At 41.2% G+C, this 17999-nt stretch overlaps 1 protein-coding gene across 2 annotated transcripts in view; it reads right to left on the bottom strand.

Moving 5' to 3' along the window:
- The window catches only part of LOC135107144 (uncharacterized), a 28210-nt gene that overhangs the window by 6674 nt on the left and 3537 nt on the right, over positions 1-17999 (bottom strand). Inside the window, exon 2 of one of the 2 annotated variants that reach the window (XM_064016853.1) lies at positions 17644-17949. In XM_064016853.1, the coding sequence (XP_063872923.1) occupies positions 17644-17901 (258 nt within the window). In that variant the 5' untranslated portion in view covers positions 17902-17949. Of the gene's footprint in view, positions 1-17643; positions 17956-17999 lie in introns of those variants that run through there. The other variant, XM_064016854.1, reaches the window with a different exon arrangement.

Here is a 17999-nt window from a genome sequence, read left to right as displayed (position 1 = left end):
CAGCGTATGTGAAGCAGCAGCGGTTGACGAGACGAATGATAATGAATGCTAAAGTGAAGAGTGAAAGGAGCGTGATTCAATCTTTAAGGGAGAAAGGTATGGAAGGTGGCCGTGAATGGTACAAGTTCATGAGAGGTGAGAATATGTCAGGCAGTGTTGGTATGGAGAGTCTAAAAGTGGAGGGTGTAGTTATAACAGAGAAGGATGGAATCAGGGAGGCAATCAAAGGGTTCTGGGAAGAAGTAGGTGGGGTAGGTGAGATGTTTAGTGTGAGAGAAGAATGTGTAACACTGGAAAGGAAGAATGCAGATGAACTGGATGAAAGAATCAGTAGGGATGAAGTGGAGAGGTGTGTGAGAAGGCAGAAGAATGGCAAGGCAGCAGGTCCAGATGATATACCCTATGAGTTCTACAAGAATGGTGGGGAGGTAGTGATAGACAGAATGACTGAGTTATTCAACCGAGTGTGGGATGAAGAGAGAGTGCCAAGAAAGTGGAATGAGAGCCGAGTGTGTCTGTTGCATAAGGGAGGATTTAAGAGTAAGAATGAGCTGAAGAACTACAGGCCAATTGCATTAGTGAATACAATAGATAAAGTTTTCAGTGCAGTGTTGAATGAGAGACTGTGTAAATGGATTGAGAGAGCTGGAATGCTGGGTGAAGAACAGAATGGTTTTCGTAGGGACAGGAGAGCTGAGGACAATATGTTTGTGGTGAATGAAATGATTGAGAAGAAAAAGAAGGATGGGGGTAAATTGTACCTAGGTTTTTTGGATATAGAGAAAGCTTATGATAGAGTGAACAGAGAAATGTTAGGTAGAGTCTTAGAAAAGATTGGATTGAGTGCAAAGATAGTTAACACAGTGCAAAGTATGTATGTGGACACAAGAGCTAGATACAGGCTAGGAGACATAGAAACAGACTGGGTGAAGAGTGAGAGAGGAGTTAGGCAGGGCTGTATATTGTCACCAACCCTTTTTAGCCTGTATACAGAGGAGCTAGCAGCCAGGATGAGAAGAATGAATGTAGGGGTAAGTGTGGGGAATGATAAAGTATATGTGCTCCTTTATGCAGATGATGTAGTTGTTATGAGTGAATCGGCAGATGAGCTTCAAAGTTTGTTGGATGTAGTGGATGGCTATGGTAGAAACTTTGGAGTAAGGTTTAGCAGTGAGAAAAGCAAAGTAAGGATTGTGAATAGGTCAGAGGATGAAAGTAATGTGGTATGGAGACTTGGAGAGAATGAGTTGAGACAGGTGCAAGAATACAAGTACTTAGGGATGTGGATGAGTCCTAGTGGGTGTGCAAAGGCAAAGAATGAAAAGATAAGTATGCTAAACCAGTGGGTAGGTTGATTGTGAAGCGCAGCAAGGATGAGAGCAAGTAAGTATGATGTGTTGAGAGAAGTGTGGAAGAGTGTGGCTGTGCCATGTATAATGTATGGTATGGATGGGATTGCATGGAATGAAAGTGAAATTGATAAGTTAGAAGTGGGCCAGAATAGAGTAGCAAGGATGGCACTGAGTGCACCGAGGTGCACAGCAGTTGAAGCCTTGAGAGGTGACATGGGATGGAGCACCTTCAGAGAAAGACTGACAAAAGCCACACTTAGGTACAAGATTAGGCTTGAGAGAATGGATGATGCAAGAATAGCAAGGAAGGTGTACCTGTGGAATGAAAGTGGAAGCAAATGGAGGAAGAGATGCATGAGAATGACAGACAGGAATGAATTGCAAGTTGTGTGGGCGATAAGAATGGCTGGTAGGAATCAAAATGAGCGTGAATGGGTGGTAACAAGAGGAGGCAGAGTGGGAGCCGAATGGGATGTGAGAAAATGGAAGAATGAGATAGACAAAGAAGTGAAATGTGTGGGACTGAATGAATGGAAGAATGAGATGGAAAGAAAGAAGACCTTGGAATGGTACAAGGAGAAAAAGGCCCCGAGGTATGAAAGGTGGTATGATGGAAGTCTGGGTGGTGATCTTCTCTTCCGAGCGAGGGCACAGTGTATGGATGTGAATGCAAGGAGTTACAGGTGGTCTGAGTCCCGCAGCAAAGTGTGCCAGATGTGTGACATGGGAGAGGATGAGACGGTGGAACATGTGGTGCTGGAGTGTGTGAAGTATGCCAGAGACAGGAATGAGATGATGCAAGTGATACTGACTGAGTTAGGGCATGATAGGAATGAAAGAGTGGAGAAGACGGGAAAAGAGTGGATGGTGTTGTTGCTGGGACTGTGTAGAGAGGCGAATGAAAGGATGATTGAGGCGGTGAAAGAGTTTCTGGAGAGAATGTGGCGTGCCAGGTGTATGAACAATTAGGATAGAGGATGCTGTTTGTTTCTCTTTTTTTTTCCCCTTTCTACAGGAGTTGCCGATCCAAAGGCCTGGCTCAGGAGTGATCCTGTGTCACCTGTACCATCAAGATCAAGATCATTCCTGCTCGGTGTGTGTGTGTGTGTGTGAGGAGAGGGACAAGAATGGTCTCAAAAACCTACATTTATTTCCTAAGGATGCCAAGAGTTGAGTATAGTAGCAAATAAGAGATGAAGGGGTACATAAATAAATGTTTACTCAATGCACTTCAAGGATGCAGTTGTCATTTTAAGAGTGCTATGTGCACTTGTTGAATCAGACACAACCTATACATCCTCACTTCAGCTTTCATGACGCATGGCACTGGCTGGAGCTCCTCGTGCTGCGTATTATGAAATCCATGTGTGTGTGTGTGTGTATGTGTGTGTGTGTGTGTGTGTGTGTGTGTGTGTGTGTGTGTGTGTGTGTGTGTGTGTGTGTGTGTGTGTGTGTGACATACTGACGCCAGCAACGATTTCTGAACATTTATTGGCTTTCTTTCCAATGTGTTAAGATTAGGTTAGTTAGGTAGGCAGGCTAAGTTTGGTTTGGTTAGGTTAGGTTGGTCAAGTTTGGTTAGGTTAGGTTGGTAGGTAAGCTAGGTTTGGTTAGGTTAGGTTGGTTAGGTTTGGTTTGGCAAAGTTAGGTTAGATTAGTTAGGATGGTTGGCTGGGTTTAGTTTGGTTAAGTCAAGTTAGGAAGATTGGTTAGGTGTTGTTTGGGTGAGTTAGGTTAGGTTAGTTAGGAAGGTTAGGTTAGGTTGTTTAGGTTAAGTCAGGTTAGGTGTGAAAGTTGGTGAGGTTTGGTTTGTTTAAGTCAGGTTAGATTAGGAACCCCATGATGTCATCAGAAACTTATATTAATGCTGCCAGTGAACTTTTTTTTTTTTTAATTGTTTGTTTTTTTATCGGGAGTGCTATTGTGAGCACCTGGTGTAAACTGTGAACTGCACAGTGTAGATGAGTATTTACAGGGACAAAACTGTTTTTTATGCCAAGTTTTGATGCTTTTTCACTAATTTGCAATTAATTCATTTTGCAATGAATTTATTAATTCATAAATTACTGTTCCTTATGGTGGACAGGCGGTAAAAATGAAAACTGAATGATTTGTGACAGGGAGTGAATGAAGATTTTTTAAAATCACATCAGAACTTAACAGGAAAAAAAAAAGTTTTGTCCATCATATGGAGTTTGTAGAGAAGCAGGAAATTTACTTTGGATTGTTTCTTCACGTAATGGGTTGATGAGTGACTGTGTGGCAGGAAATTCCTGGCAGGATGTGACAAAAGATGTGTGCATGCAGAGTGTGTGTTTATAACAAATGTTGTAGAGGATTCACCTGAAGACCAGGTGCACATTTTCATAAGCAGGTGTAGTTTCCTGGGCATAGAGTTGCAGTAGATTGCTTGTACAAATATCTCTTTGCAAGGTTATTGGTTTCTAAGAAAGAAATTCATGTGGAAAAACAGCAAAATGCTAAAGACAAAACTGCACGTACAAGTTTGGGATCTAAACTCTTTCAGTATTTTCACCTCTCGTTCTTTGATGATTTTATGTCGAGTTGTGTGGTGCACAGATATTGAGTGTAGGTATGTATTTATTATCACTTTCTGGTTATTACATCTCCACTACGTTTTCAGACGGTTCCGGTGGGTGAAAAGCCTGAATGTAGCACGCCAGAAACACACCCAGGTGGTCTGTGATGACCGTTTCCTCCTTGTTTCCTTGGGAGCAAGGGTTGTCTTCTCAGTAATGCCGTCCCGTACGTGACGAGAGGCTATTTTCAGTAGTTGAGTTTTTTGTCCCTGATAATATACATGTTTTAAAATGCAGTGTTTACATTGTATAATGAGAAATTTTGGCAGTACTCATAGTTGTATTAAAATGTACTGGAATTATCTTGAGAGCTGCTGACTTAATGCGGCGAGTACTGTTGTACCCAACCGTCATTACTGTCTGGATGCGCACTGGTGACGGTGCTTTCCTGAGGCACTGTGAAGCACGGCACGGTGGTCGGAGGTTGTGATTTGTAAAATAATGTATATCAAATGTTGGCTACATTTTAACATTGCCTCACGGTTTAGGTAAAGTATGGAACTGTACAACACAGCTTGTGTTGTACAGCTTTGTTATTGTTGTTGTTTATTTACTCAATTTTTTTGTTTCTTCAGCGTGTCATTCTCAGTGCATTGGAATTTGCTGAGATGGCAGTCCCTGAGGTGGCAGTCCTGTACACGACAGCCACGGTGGTCACAGCAGTGGGACACTTGAAGGTGCATAGATGGCAGTTCTTGAGGTGGCAGTCCTGTACAGGACAGCCACGGTGGTCACAGCAGTGGGACACTTAAAGGTGCATAGATGGCAGTCCTTGAGGTGGCAGTCCTGTACAGGACAGCCACGGTGGTCACGGCAGTGGGACACTTGAAGGTGCATAGATGTGTATATACACACACCTTACTTGTTTATTACTTCTTAGTGTGTGCCATATTCCTTCCCATAAATAGCTGTTTAATAATTGTTTTCCTTCAAATGAACAGTGCAAACAGAATTGTGAGCACATACTGTAAACATCAAATAACTTGGAACATCTCATCCCACATTTCCCTTGCTGCATATTTACATGGTAGGCCGGGCGCACATTGAGACGCAGGCAACACAGGCGACACAGCACAGAGCAGGGCAGAAAACTGCATCTCACTGGTTTAAACCTAAGCACGCATATTGACACGCAGGACAGCACAGCACAGATGCAGACCTGTGTCGGCCTGCGCGACGCAGTCATTCGAACGCAGTTTCCTGTGCCACGTGCGGCGCAGCTTGATAGCAACTCACTCTTTAGTACTCACAATGTCGTCCACGGAGCAACTCATAGAGGCTGTTCGCCATCAAAGAGTGCTGTATGACACTAGTCATCCTGATTATATGAGAGGAACTTATAAGAACGAGTTATGGGCAAATTCTCCATGTGTTTTCCTCTTCTCCATGTATTCACTCCTCCACACTGACCTCTTTGCTCTACAAATGTCATATAATAACATTACTTTCTCGAACTCGTTTTCTGAGTCGGAATCGGAACTAAGGTTTCCAAAGTAATTTTTGGCAACAGCCATGATCAACACTTCCGCACAGGACGAAAGCCTGCTTCTCAATGTGCGCACCATGCCTGTGCTGCGCTGTGCTGCCCTGCCCTGCCCTGCCCTGCGTCTGCCCTGCTCTGTGCTGCCCTGCGTCTCAATGTGCGCCTTGCCATATATTTGTACAGGCAGTTATTTATTTTATACTCCTTTTTTTTTTCTTTTCTAAGGTTCATGTTTTAATTTTGTCCCCAGTAGAACATGAAGCATCCAGGACTGATGCCTGAGTGCTCACGGAAACTTCACAAGTACAGCTTCCACATTATGGGGAGAAATTAATTGTATTATATCAAGTTATTATTGTAGGATGCTAAAATAACAAAATGTTTGCAATACCACCATGTGATGTTTACTACCTGGTTATTTGTGCAGATGTTTTGGACGGCTGAAAATGACTGATGACACGATCATCCCGGACCTTCCACCACATGTTAGCCGGGACGCTGCACAAGGTAATGTCTTAGTGTGTGCCATATTCCTTCTTACATTCACTTTTCACCTGTCTTGTGCGGTGAAGGCCAATGCCATATCATCGTTTGTGTGTGTGTGTGTGTGTGTGTGTGTGTGTGTGTGTGTGTGTGTGTGTGTGTGTGTGTGCGTGTGTTTGTGTGTGTGTGTGTGTGTATGTGTGTGTGTGTGTGTGTGTGTGTGTGTGTGTGTGTGTGTGTGTGTGTGTGTGTATTCCAGTAAGGCTCGTAGTGTCCTATCTCCATATCTATATTTATCCAGCATTTCCTTAAACTTATCCACATTTGGTGTTGTAACAACTTCATTTCTGCTGTTCCAGATATCCACATTCTTGTGTGGAAAACTGTACTTCTTGATGTCCCTCAAACAATGACTCTTCCTGTTCTTCTTTGAGTGCCCTCTTGTCCGTCCAGCTTCGTCTTCTTTCAGCACCGCCAGGTCCTGGGTGTCTATCTTCTCAGTGCGGTTAACTGTTTTATACATAGTTGTTAAATCTCCTCTTTCTCTTCTAACTTGCAAAGTTGGTAGTCACATTTCTTTCAACCTTTCTCTGTACATTAGGTCTTTTCTTTCAGCTCCGGTACCATCTTGAAGCTGCCCGCTGAATTCTTTCCAACTTCTTCGTGTCCTTCTTCATATGCGGAGAACACGCCACTGCTGCACGTTCCAGCCTGGGACGTAGCATGGCGGCTATAATTTTTTTCATTCTAGTCTTGTCCATGTAATGAAATGCCACCCTAACATTTGTTAACATCCTGTACGTCAGGCCAGGTATCTCACTTGTACGCCGTTCATGGGTCAGGGTATCTTGAATAACCACTCCTAGGTCTTTCTTCTCCTTGTTGCTCTTCATTATTATTTCCTCCCCATTTTATAGTCCCATGCAGGTCTTTTTTTTTTACTCTTTCCCAGTTCCTTCATATGGCATTTGTTAGCATTCAGTTCCAATTTCCACTTCTTGTTCCACCCATAAGTCTTGTCAATATCTCTTTGCAGCTCCATACAATCAGCATGGCTCTTTGTTACTCTTAACAATTTTGCATCACCAGCAAGCAGATTAAAATAACTGGTCAAACATTCCTGCATATCACTGATGTATATTTGGAACATAACGGGTGCTAACACTGACCCCTGTAGTACTCCGCTTGTTACATTACTCCATTTTGAACAGGTGTCCCTGATCACAGTTTTCATTTCTCTATCCTTTAAGTAGTCTCTCATCCATTGTCACTTTTTCCCATTGGGCCTAAGTGTTTAATTGGGCTCTGGTTTTTATGTAAACCCCAGGTCTGGCATAGATGGTTCCTCTTCCCCTCTGTATCTTGTAAATTCTTCCACCCATCGGTCCATTGTATTCACCATAGCTAACCACAACATTTCTTCACCATTTCTTGTCCTGCTTTTCCAGAATGCCAGAGATCAGTTCCTTTATGCACCTTATTTCTCTCTCTATGCTGGTTGTCCTCCTCACATTTCCTTTCTCTTCTCTGAATCCCAAAAAATACCTTTCTCCACTCGCCTCCACCAAGTGTCTCAAACCCACAGGGGTTCCAATACAATGTACCCTCTGTCTCACCTCCTCACTCCTCACTGATCAAATTTTCCTTTCTTATGACTGAATCTTCCAATCCTGTTGTTTCTTCTCCTTAATTCTTCTTTAAATTCTTTAAAGTTTAGTTCTGTTACCTCGTGGTCACTTTTCCTGCTGGACGTTTGTATTCCATATTATCAACAATTTCTGGTTCTTTTGTAAACACTAAATCTAGTCTTGGTGGTTCTTCATTTTCTCTGTATCTTGTATTTTCTCTAACCCAGTGGGCAAGTGTGTTTTTCTTTGACAGTGTCAAGAGTCTGCATCCCCGTGACGTGATCCCTCCCGTGGCTGTCAAATCTTCCCAACAAACATCGTTGCTGTTCGAATCTTCCAGCAGTACTAGCCTGTCATTCTTACTCATTATTCTGTCCAAACAATCTCTTGTGTCTTTCAGTATAGTATTATATTCATCTAAATTCCATGAGCTTGTCTTAGGTGGGACATATACCACAACTAAAGTCCTTAGACCATTTACTGCCCGTTTCACCTTCACTTCCATCATTTCCTCGTGTCTTTCTCCAAGGAACACTTCTTTCACTTGTAGCTCTTTCCTTGTCAGCATCCTTACTCCACCACCCTGTTTATTTTTTCTATTCTTCATCCACATGTTGTACTTCATCAATATTAACTGCAGTAACTTCATCACTTAATTTATATTTAGTAACTCCCTTAGTATCAGGCTTATTTTCTCTTAGGAAACCATTTAACTCTTTTCGTGTTGATAATATGCCATTGACATTGGTGTTTGCCACCTTTAGCTCTTTCAATGCCTCTCCCTGTTTCCTGCAAACCACTTCTTTAGTTTCATGTCTACTGCTTTCCAGTAGAATTTCTTTTTCTCTTCTTCGGTTCCTTCCCCATTTTTTGCATTTGCCTGATTCAACATATCGTTCATTTTCTTTTTTTCTTCTTCACTTAAGTCTCTTCTTATCCATATTTGTTTAAAGTCGTCTTTTTTTTTGACAGCTTCCAGGCACTAGACATAACTGTTTTGGCTGCAGTTTGGGACCCAAACCTAACTTTGATTGGCCTGTTACCTCCTTGCACATATTTGCTAATCCTTGACACTTCTTCAGTCTCTCCACTGTGCTGTCACTTTCCTCAACAGCTTGACTAATCACTTTCTTGACTGACTCTATCAAATTTCTCTCTTTCATATTTGATAGGTTTCACTTCATCCTTGACATCAAACACTACCCCACACTTTTTTTTTTTTTTTTTACTACTGTGTCTCTAACTAACTTCTCCTTTTGCTTGATTAATTTCACCACAGAATTTTCCATCTCTTTCTTTAACTGCATCTCCATAATGTCTTTGATATTCACCTCCTCTTCCTGTTTTTTTTTTTTTGTCCAATCCTGTTGCCTTTTATTAATTTCATTGATGTTTTGTGTATTTACACTTACTGTCCTAACACCGTCCTTAACTTTCTCCGCATAACTGCCACAGCATTTCCTTAAATCGCAATGTTCTCTTTCCAGAGAAGCTACCCTAACCATCAATTCATGCACAGTGTTCTCGAGCATCAGACACTTTCTAAACACGGTCGTTCTTGGCATTTCTGTTTCTTCTGGTCTAAAGCCTTGGAAGTCCTTCATACGTGGACTATTACATACTTCTTCTGACCAACTCTCCATTCCGTCTTTGTCTTCGTCTCCGGCCATTTGTTTACGCTCATCAGCTGTTCCACCTGTCACTCTGGCACCACCACCCTCTGTCATTTCTCTTGTTTATTTTTTATTTTATTTTATTTTTTTTTTCCGAATACAGGGCGGTACAGTACATGTAGCATAGCTCCATGCCTTAGGCCCTAGAGTTTGTGTTTATTGCAACTTCTATCTGTCAAATCTGTATTTCTTCTGGAGCCCTCTCACAACATGTCTGCTCAAGGCATGCGCCACACGGTGTGTGTGTGTGTGTGTGTGTGTGTGTGTGTGTGTGTGTATAGCTGTTTGTGTGACAAAGGCTCATTCATGCTGAATACCTTGATATATATTTTCATTTATTGTTTAATGCAGTATGTCTGTTTGAGTAACTTTTGCTTATTACTATATTGATAACAGTAGAGTTTCTTTTGAATTTGTGTTGTCATTACATTTCAATGTTTTATTTTCATGAAGTAAATCATGGTTTGTCCTGCTCCTACAAATGGTGATACTGGTGTCACCTCCATGAGACACTTTGCCTGCAGATGGTGCACACACCACCAATTTATGTGTCTGCCACACCCATGTACATGTGCTAGTGGTTGGAATGCAGGCTTCTGTCGCCAGAGACAAAAGACCTGGTAGTTTGAGGCAGTGTTGAGCCATTACTTGCAGCTGCAACTAGCCAGGCTAGATGAAAACTGTGGTCTCTCATAAAGCCCTCAACAGTCAGGTGACAGTGTGGGCTCTCCCAAGGCAAGTGTACACCGTGTGAATGTACACACTTGAAAGCCACTGTGACTGACGCATTGCCTGTCCGGCAGGTGGCGTCCCTCGTCAGGTGCCCGCACTGTGCCCCATCACTGAGCAGCAGCTTGGGGGAGCAGTCCAGACACCACCACAGCCTCGCCCCAAGCCTGGTGACTGCTGTTATTTGCTTCACAATGTTGTGAGTGCTATAATTGTATACTTTATCGAGTTTTCCGCGTCAGTTCGCGTTTGTCTTTGAACCGTTGTTATAACTTTTTGTTTTGTTTTGTGTGAAAACACCACTTTGCAGAGGCAGCTACAAATGTGAATTTGGTATATGAAAGACAAATTGGAGTTTTTGAAGTTATGATAATTATTAACAAAACAGCTGAAATACTTATGAAATGTTTTCAGGGTGTAGAAAAATCAGGCTGCCGCAGAACATCATCAGCGAGCTCAGAAAACAAGCGAAGGGATTGGGGTAGCAGACCCTGAAGAGTCCACAGCAGCTGAAAACTCCATTTCTCCATATGCAAGCCCTGAAGTGCAGGAGTTTATCAGAGGACAGGTAATTAATGGCTTAGGAAATAAGAAGGGCAGAAGATATGGGGGACAAGGGAGAAAGTTTGCTCTGGCCTTGCGTTACCATAGTCCTAAGGCGTGTAGGTTTTAAAGCTCTACTTTTTCACTCCCCAGCAGTTCCAATCTTCACCTTTGGCTAAGGCAAACTTCCATCCAAGCAGGCTGGAGCAAACAAACTCACAGTCCTGAGGAAGAGCAGACACCACGTCGAAGGGAGAGACTCTGTGGCATGCATTTGATGCAGTGACCATCAGAGAATCTCTCCATTTTGACCCGGCCTCCGATTCCATCATTGGTACGAAGGATTTTGGAGACCGTGGCAAGAGTCTGAAGCAGGCAAACCATGCACTTGTGTTCATGGCTAAAGGGTTGGCCAGGAAGTGGAAAGTGGTTAGGTTAGGTTAGATCAGGTTATGTTAGGATAGGATAGGTCAGGTCAGATCAGGTCAGGTTAGGATTGCCTTATTTTAAGCTCTCATCTCCATTCAAGTACAAACAACGAGCACTTCCGCGTTCCCCGCCCACAAACCCCTCTTCCCAACGAGTCCCCAAGGTCGCCGGGGAACGAGAGAAGAGGCTGCAGAGTGAAGTGATTCCACTGTGTTTTGTGCTCAAAATCGTCCATAACATAAACAATCAATAACGGACATTACAGTTTTGTAGTTTGCGGTTTGGTCGTACTGTAGCAATTTATCCTCCTCAGGCACGGGTTGGTTAGGTTAGGTTATGGCTGCTTAGGATAGGTGGCTTAGGGTAGGCTAGGTTAGCTTAGGTTAAAACCCTTCAGAGAGTCTCTTGGGGCCTTTAGCAGAGCTCGGCTCGGGGAACACGTCGCGTTCACCTCCCAGCCCCTCCACGCTGCCGCCAGTCAGCACGTGGCTCAAGACTCGTCGTCAGGAGCAGGACTAAACAGCCGATCATTTAAAGAATCACATCGTGCTCATTTTTTCAAGTGTTGGGATGATGTGAGTTGTGCACTTTTGTTTGCTGGTCTCCCTGTGAATTGCATGTTTACATTTTTGATGAGTGCTTGCCTTCAAGTAGGATCTGATGCACTCAGTGTAAATACAAGACTGATTTTGTGACACCTGTGATTGCTTTCAAGAACACTTATCAGTCTACCACCAGACTGCAACACTGCCCGTGCTGGCGAGGTGCTACTTAAACTGAGCGGCTGGGCAGTCAGGCATGCATTTTGCACTGGCCACACCGACGCAAAGCATTACCGGTGTTCACCTGACAGCCGCAGGGTGTCCACGGACGTGACCATGAGGACTGTCCACAGTAGGCCCAATGACAAGCTGAGGAGTGAATTTGCTTGCTCTGTGGAGATTCAGGGGAACCACAATCGTCCCCTTGGCCCTGCTGATGCCCTCGGTGAACCAAGGGTGCCCTCAGCTACACGAGAGCTATTTGAGAGCCATTTGAACCAAAACCCTTAAGTTATCATTATTATTATTATCATTATTATTATTATTATTATTATTATTATTATTATTATTATTATTATTATTATTATTAATTCTTTTTATTTATCTGTTTGTTATTTTCCTGTGAAAAGCAGCACTAGATAGGGATTGTGGGGGAGAGAAAGAGCAGGGTGAAGATAGAGGTGTTTCATTCCCCGAATGCTTCAACAAGCTGCCTTCACGGGGAACGAATTGTCGCCGAAGGAGACAGCTTGAAAAAATACCGAGAAATGAAAGGTCTGGTGCTTCATCCTGCTTCCTTGCAACCAGCACGGTCCCCGTGCACTCGTGCAGCCTAGAGATGCTGTCTGATGCTTTCCTGTTGGCTTGCAGCTAGTACAGGATGAAATACAGTTTGTGTTCTGAATTAGTGAGTTAGTGTTGAGCTAGCCACTGTGTTGTTTCCTTGGTGACGGTCACGTGTCCGCCACGTTCAATGTTTTTGCCCTCTCTTTGAGAAGTGTGCACACCAACTGCTGAAATATTTGCACTGCATCACAGCTCGCTCAACAAAACGGGTTACCAAGCTTATAGCATAACCATTACCTGCAGGCTTACCACCTCATTAATATCTATAAGCACCTCTTGAAATTAAGCAATACTTCATTTGTTTAACATGAATTTACAAACACAAATGTGAAGAAAGAAATACATCTTGGTAAAGGATGCAAAATGTTGTAAACAAAAACATTTTGCATCACATTCATATTGGTTAATGTTAGAAAAATGATAAATGTAATAAGCTCAAACACACACACACACACACACACACACACACACACACACACACACACACACACACACACACACACACACACACATTCATACAGCTCTATATTTTGAGGGAGTTTCTCCGATACGACCCTAACCTGGGAGCTACTACTGATTTCAAATGAACTTCTGAGTACCTGACTACTGATGTGACGTGCCACAGGGCCTGAGTAACATTTCTACTGCCAGTACTGAAGGTACTATCAAGTCTTCCCTGTACTGTTGTGTGAGCCACAGAAGGTAAACAAGGTGGTGTGTTTTGCCATGTATATATTGTACCACCTCACCGACTTATGCATGTAAAGAAATTCTATTGTTGAACTCCACACAAGAATGGCACACTTCATTGGGTCTGAACCTGAAGAATTAGTGAAGACAAAGGTAGAAAACGAGCTTGCTAATATAACCAGCAGCAATGATGGAAGGGAAAGCAGAAGTGTAAGTAAGACGATTAAGGATGCAGTTGTTATGCTGTCCAGCCTGGCAGCATAATTTCGGTCGCTGTGTCTACAGCTGTATCTACTGCTTTCAAGGAATTCAGGGATAAATTAGAAAACAAGATCGCAGTAATGCTGAGGAATTGCCTCCTGCTCAAGTATGGACACGACAAGATGGAGCAGTACTCCCGAAGGGAGAACTTACGTATTTCTGGATGAGAGGAAGAAGAGGACGAAAGTGAGGAGGTGCTGGAAGCTAAAGTTATAGAACTTGCTGATACTATTGGAGTGAAAATTGAGCAGGATGACATTTCTGTTGTTCACCATTTGCGGAGGCCCAGGGAAGGAGGTAGGCCAGTGATTGTGAGGTTTTGCCACCAAAAGAAAAAAATGAAATTATGCAAAATAAGAAAAAAAAACAAAAAAAACTGAAAGGTAGCAAAGAAAAGTGTATATAAATGATGACATGACCTCCTTAAGGGTTAAAATGTTGAATATGGTTAAAGGGCAAGAAACAGTGAAAAATGTGTCCACAAGGGAGGGGAGCATTCTTGTATAGTTGCACAGTGGGGGTAGACCTGTAGTTATAAACTGTCCTGATGACTTAGAAAAGGTTGTTATATCTGCTCCTGATTGGAAAAGGTTAAATCTAGATCACTTAACAAGGGCCTAGGATGGCCCTGCTGGGGCACAGCACATACTTGGGCATGATAATAGTGTTAGTGTAAGTAATATTAACTCTGTTAAGTTTGTTCCTCCCCTGGATTATATTAATGTGTCGTCTCTTAATGTCTGTGGTATCAAGTCAAGTTTTTATCTATGAATTTTGTTAACTTTATTAAAGATTATGGTGTGATTTGTTGATGTGAAACTAAGTGTGATGATACTGATGTAATTAATGTAAAAAAACAATAAGGAAAATATTGGCTTTGACATTGTCTTTAAGGACAGAAGCAAATTAAGCAGGTTTAAATCTGGAGGTTTACTCATGGCCATCAAGAAAAATGCTAGTTTTAAGTGGAGGCATATTAGTAACACTTATGATTCTTTACTTTCAGTTAAAGTTGATAGAAGTAGTGTAAATTTTGGTAGAGAACTGGTAATAAGCTGTGTTTACATTCCCCCCTCACACTCTAGATGTGGTAATGAAGAGCACTATGACGAGCTGGATGATTTTTTGCTTACTTACTCATGTGATGATTATGTGCATTGCATGTGCTTTGTGGTGATTTTAATGCTCACACTCTCACTATGTGTGATGTTCCTTCTGAGGCTGCCGAGGACCCTGTGTCTGTAAGTTTAACTAATTTTGGAATAACTGAGACTAGAGCAAACCAGGACTTAACCCCAGATGGGAATTCATATGGGAAAAAGTTGTTGGATGTTTGTAAGAATGATCAAGTTTATATATTGAATGGAAGGTTAGGGAAGGACTGCAGCATTGGCAAACAATACAACTATTGACTACTTTTTAGGATCACCAGTGATTATGAAATATGTTGTAGTTCTTAAAGTATTAGATTATGAACCTTTGTGGTCTGATGTACACTGTGGACTACATGCAAGGATCAAATGTGAGATACAAAGTACGGTGCCTGTTGTAAACCGAGAGGCAAAGGAATCAAGACAATCAGGTGTAAGGCCAAGTAAATGGAATGTTGAAAAACAATTTTTATGTGTGAGTAATATTGATGAAACTAAGATAAATGAACTGATTGCAAAAGTGGATGAATTACCCATGGATGCTATTAATCTAGATTTAAAACAAATACTGATTGAGGCAGCACTTGCAACTTTCCCACCATATAAGAAAAGATCATTCATGAAAAAGTCCAATAATGCCACCTCAGTGGGATATGATAAAGAGTGCTGGCCATCTAGAAAGGAATACCACAAAGCTAGACAGAGGTATCATTTGCATAGAAGTAGTGTAAATTTTAACAACATGGTCGAGAAAAGCAGGAAAAATAAAGCAAATCTAAAAAGAGTGAAGAATAAGGAGAGGGATAACTTAATAAAGGAACTTAGAAAATATAAGAGTGATGACCCTAAAGCATATTGGAAAATTTTAATTAGTCAGAAAAGAACTTATCAGATCCCAAGAACACTAAATGAATTCTATGAGCATTTTAAGCAGCTAGCAGGTGATGAAAATTCTGACAATAGTGATGTGAATATTACAAATGATGAAGACCGTGCGGATGCTGAAATTTTATCAGTACTTAATGATCCTATAAGTGAAGGAGAGGTAGTTAGAAATATTAAGAAGTTAAAAAACAACAAATCCCCAGCATCTGATAATAATTATGATATTAAATGAATATATTAAAAGTACTTGATACTGGTGTCATGCCAGCTGAATGGATGGTGGGTACAATAGTGCCACTCTATAAAAACAAGGGAGACATCCAGGATGTTAGTAATTACAGGAGCATCACCTTACTTAGCTGCATGGGGAAGCTGTTCACCTCCATACTTAATGAAAGACTTAATGATTATTCAAACACCTTATCTACCATTAATGAAACACAAACGGGCTTCAGACACAGATATTCCACTCTGGATCATATATTTTTTCTTCAAATGTGTCATTGATTTATTTAAGTGGAAGAAGAGAAAGCTATTTTGTTTATTTGTTGATTATAAGAAAGCCTTTGATATGGTACAGCGTGAAGGTTTATGGTGTAAACTTGTGAAGGAAGAGATGCAAGGGAAAATTCTAAATGTAATCAGAAATATGTACAATAATATCAGATCATGTGTCATGCTTAACCAGATTTCAGACACCTTTGTTTGCAATGTAGGGGTAAAACAGGGGGAAAATTTATCATCGGTGCTTTTTGCTTTTTATGTGAATGATATTGAAAGTAAATTAATTGAATATAATTGCAGTTATGTAAATTTTGGTGACGATTTCTTAAACATGTATCTTAAACTATTTGTTATTATGTATGCAGATGATACAATTATTTTGTGTGACAGTGAGGATGGAATGATGCAGGCATTGGCTGCTGTGAATTTATATTGTAATGAATGGAAATTGAAGCTAAATTGTAACAAAACAAAAATAGTAGTGTTTAGCAGGGGAAGACAAAATTTAACTATGAACTTGAATTTGGTGGTGAAAACATTGAAGTAGTGACAGAGTATAAGTATCTTGGAGTATTATTAAATTATAATGGGAGGTTTTGCAAAGGTGAGCTGGAGCTAAAAGAGACACCTACAAGAGCAATGTACTCATTAATAAGTAAGTGTAGGAAGTTTGACTTGCCAGTGGATATACAACTCAAATTATTTACCACCATGGTGTTACCTATATTGACTTGTGCAGCTGAAATTTTGGGTTACCATATTGCTAGGGAGTTAAGAGTATATGTACATGAATTTTTTAAAGCAGGTTTTGGGTGTTCATGAGAATACTTGTAATGACATGGTGTATGGTGAACCGGGTGTATTTCCACTTGATATTTATATAAAGAAAAAAAAAATGATAGGTTATTGGTCTAGGCTAATTTCAGGTAAAAATACTAAACTGTGTTATTTAATGTACCAATGTCTATTGCAGCTGGATAGGTTAGGGCTTCATACTTCTCCATGGTAAACTTATATAAAGAATATTTGTAATGACTGTGGAATGTCTGGTATGTGGTGTTGCAAGATGTTTCTAATTCAAGATGGGTGAAGAAAGCTATGGAACAGAGATTGAAAGATCAGTGGCTTGTAACTTGGCATCATAATTTAGAAACAAAATCATTTAGCAGCAGTTATAGGGTGTTTAAGACAGATTTTGGCAGAGAACAGTATTTAGAACAGTTAATAAAGGGTGACAGATTATTAGTGACTAAATTTAGAAGTTGTAATAATAGACTTCCTGTAAATGTTGGTAGGTATCAAGGTGTCAGTAGAGAAGATAGGGTATGTAACATGTGTAATGCTGAGGTAGAAGGAGAAGAATTTCATGTTCTTTTTGAATGTACTGATATGGAAATTGTTAGGTTAGGTAATATGTATATAGCAAATTACATAAATAGGCCAACACAATTCAAATATGTTTTGTTCATGCAAAGTATAAGTTCAAATGTGATAAAGAAATTATCTTTGTTTTTGAGGATGATGCTACGCATGTTTAGATAAACAGTGTGCAAAACACCTCAATAGTTTTTTTTTTATTTCTTAATTAGTGACAGTATGTATCATTATATATGCATACACATTTTTTTATATTAATTTTTTGCCATTGCTTACAGCGTATTTCATTTGTATGTATTTGTCTTTTCTTATGTAATATTATGCACATTCTGTATATAATCTATAGTGTCTGTATTCTTTTGCTGGAGAGCTGTGCTCCATACTTTATAGAAAGTCTGACCTTACTCAATAAATTCAATTCAATTCAGTTATAAATTCAATTCACACACACACACACACACACACACCTGTACACAGTGGTGGCGCTGTAGTCCCTTAATCACTGAGTCTTGGCCTTGCTGCCGTGCCAGGTCAGCGGGGGTCATGTTGTCAGGGGTGGTCACATGAGGGCTCACGTCGCGTCGCAGCAAAGCCTCCACAGCAGCACTGGGAGCCCCGCACAGCGCCGCGGCGTGGAGAGGCGTCAGGCCATCCTGGCTCAGCGTGTGACCATCACAAACCTCGGGGATGTTGGCCATGTCTGCCTCGTTGCCCTCCACCAGCATGGACAAGACTTTGTTGTGGTGGTGTTCATGCTCGCCACGCCACGCCCTCTGTGATGACAAACAGACACTGTTGCTGCCCACTTGTGTCACCACCACCA

Source organism: Scylla paramamosain, chromosome 14 (genome assembly GCF_035594125.1).
Source record: "Scylla paramamosain isolate STU-SP2022 chromosome 14, ASM3559412v1, whole genome shotgun sequence".
Lineage (NCBI taxonomy): Eukaryota > Metazoa > Arthropoda > Malacostraca > Decapoda > Portunidae > Scylla > Scylla paramamosain.
This window is presented reverse-complemented; position numbering and strand designations above follow the sequence as displayed.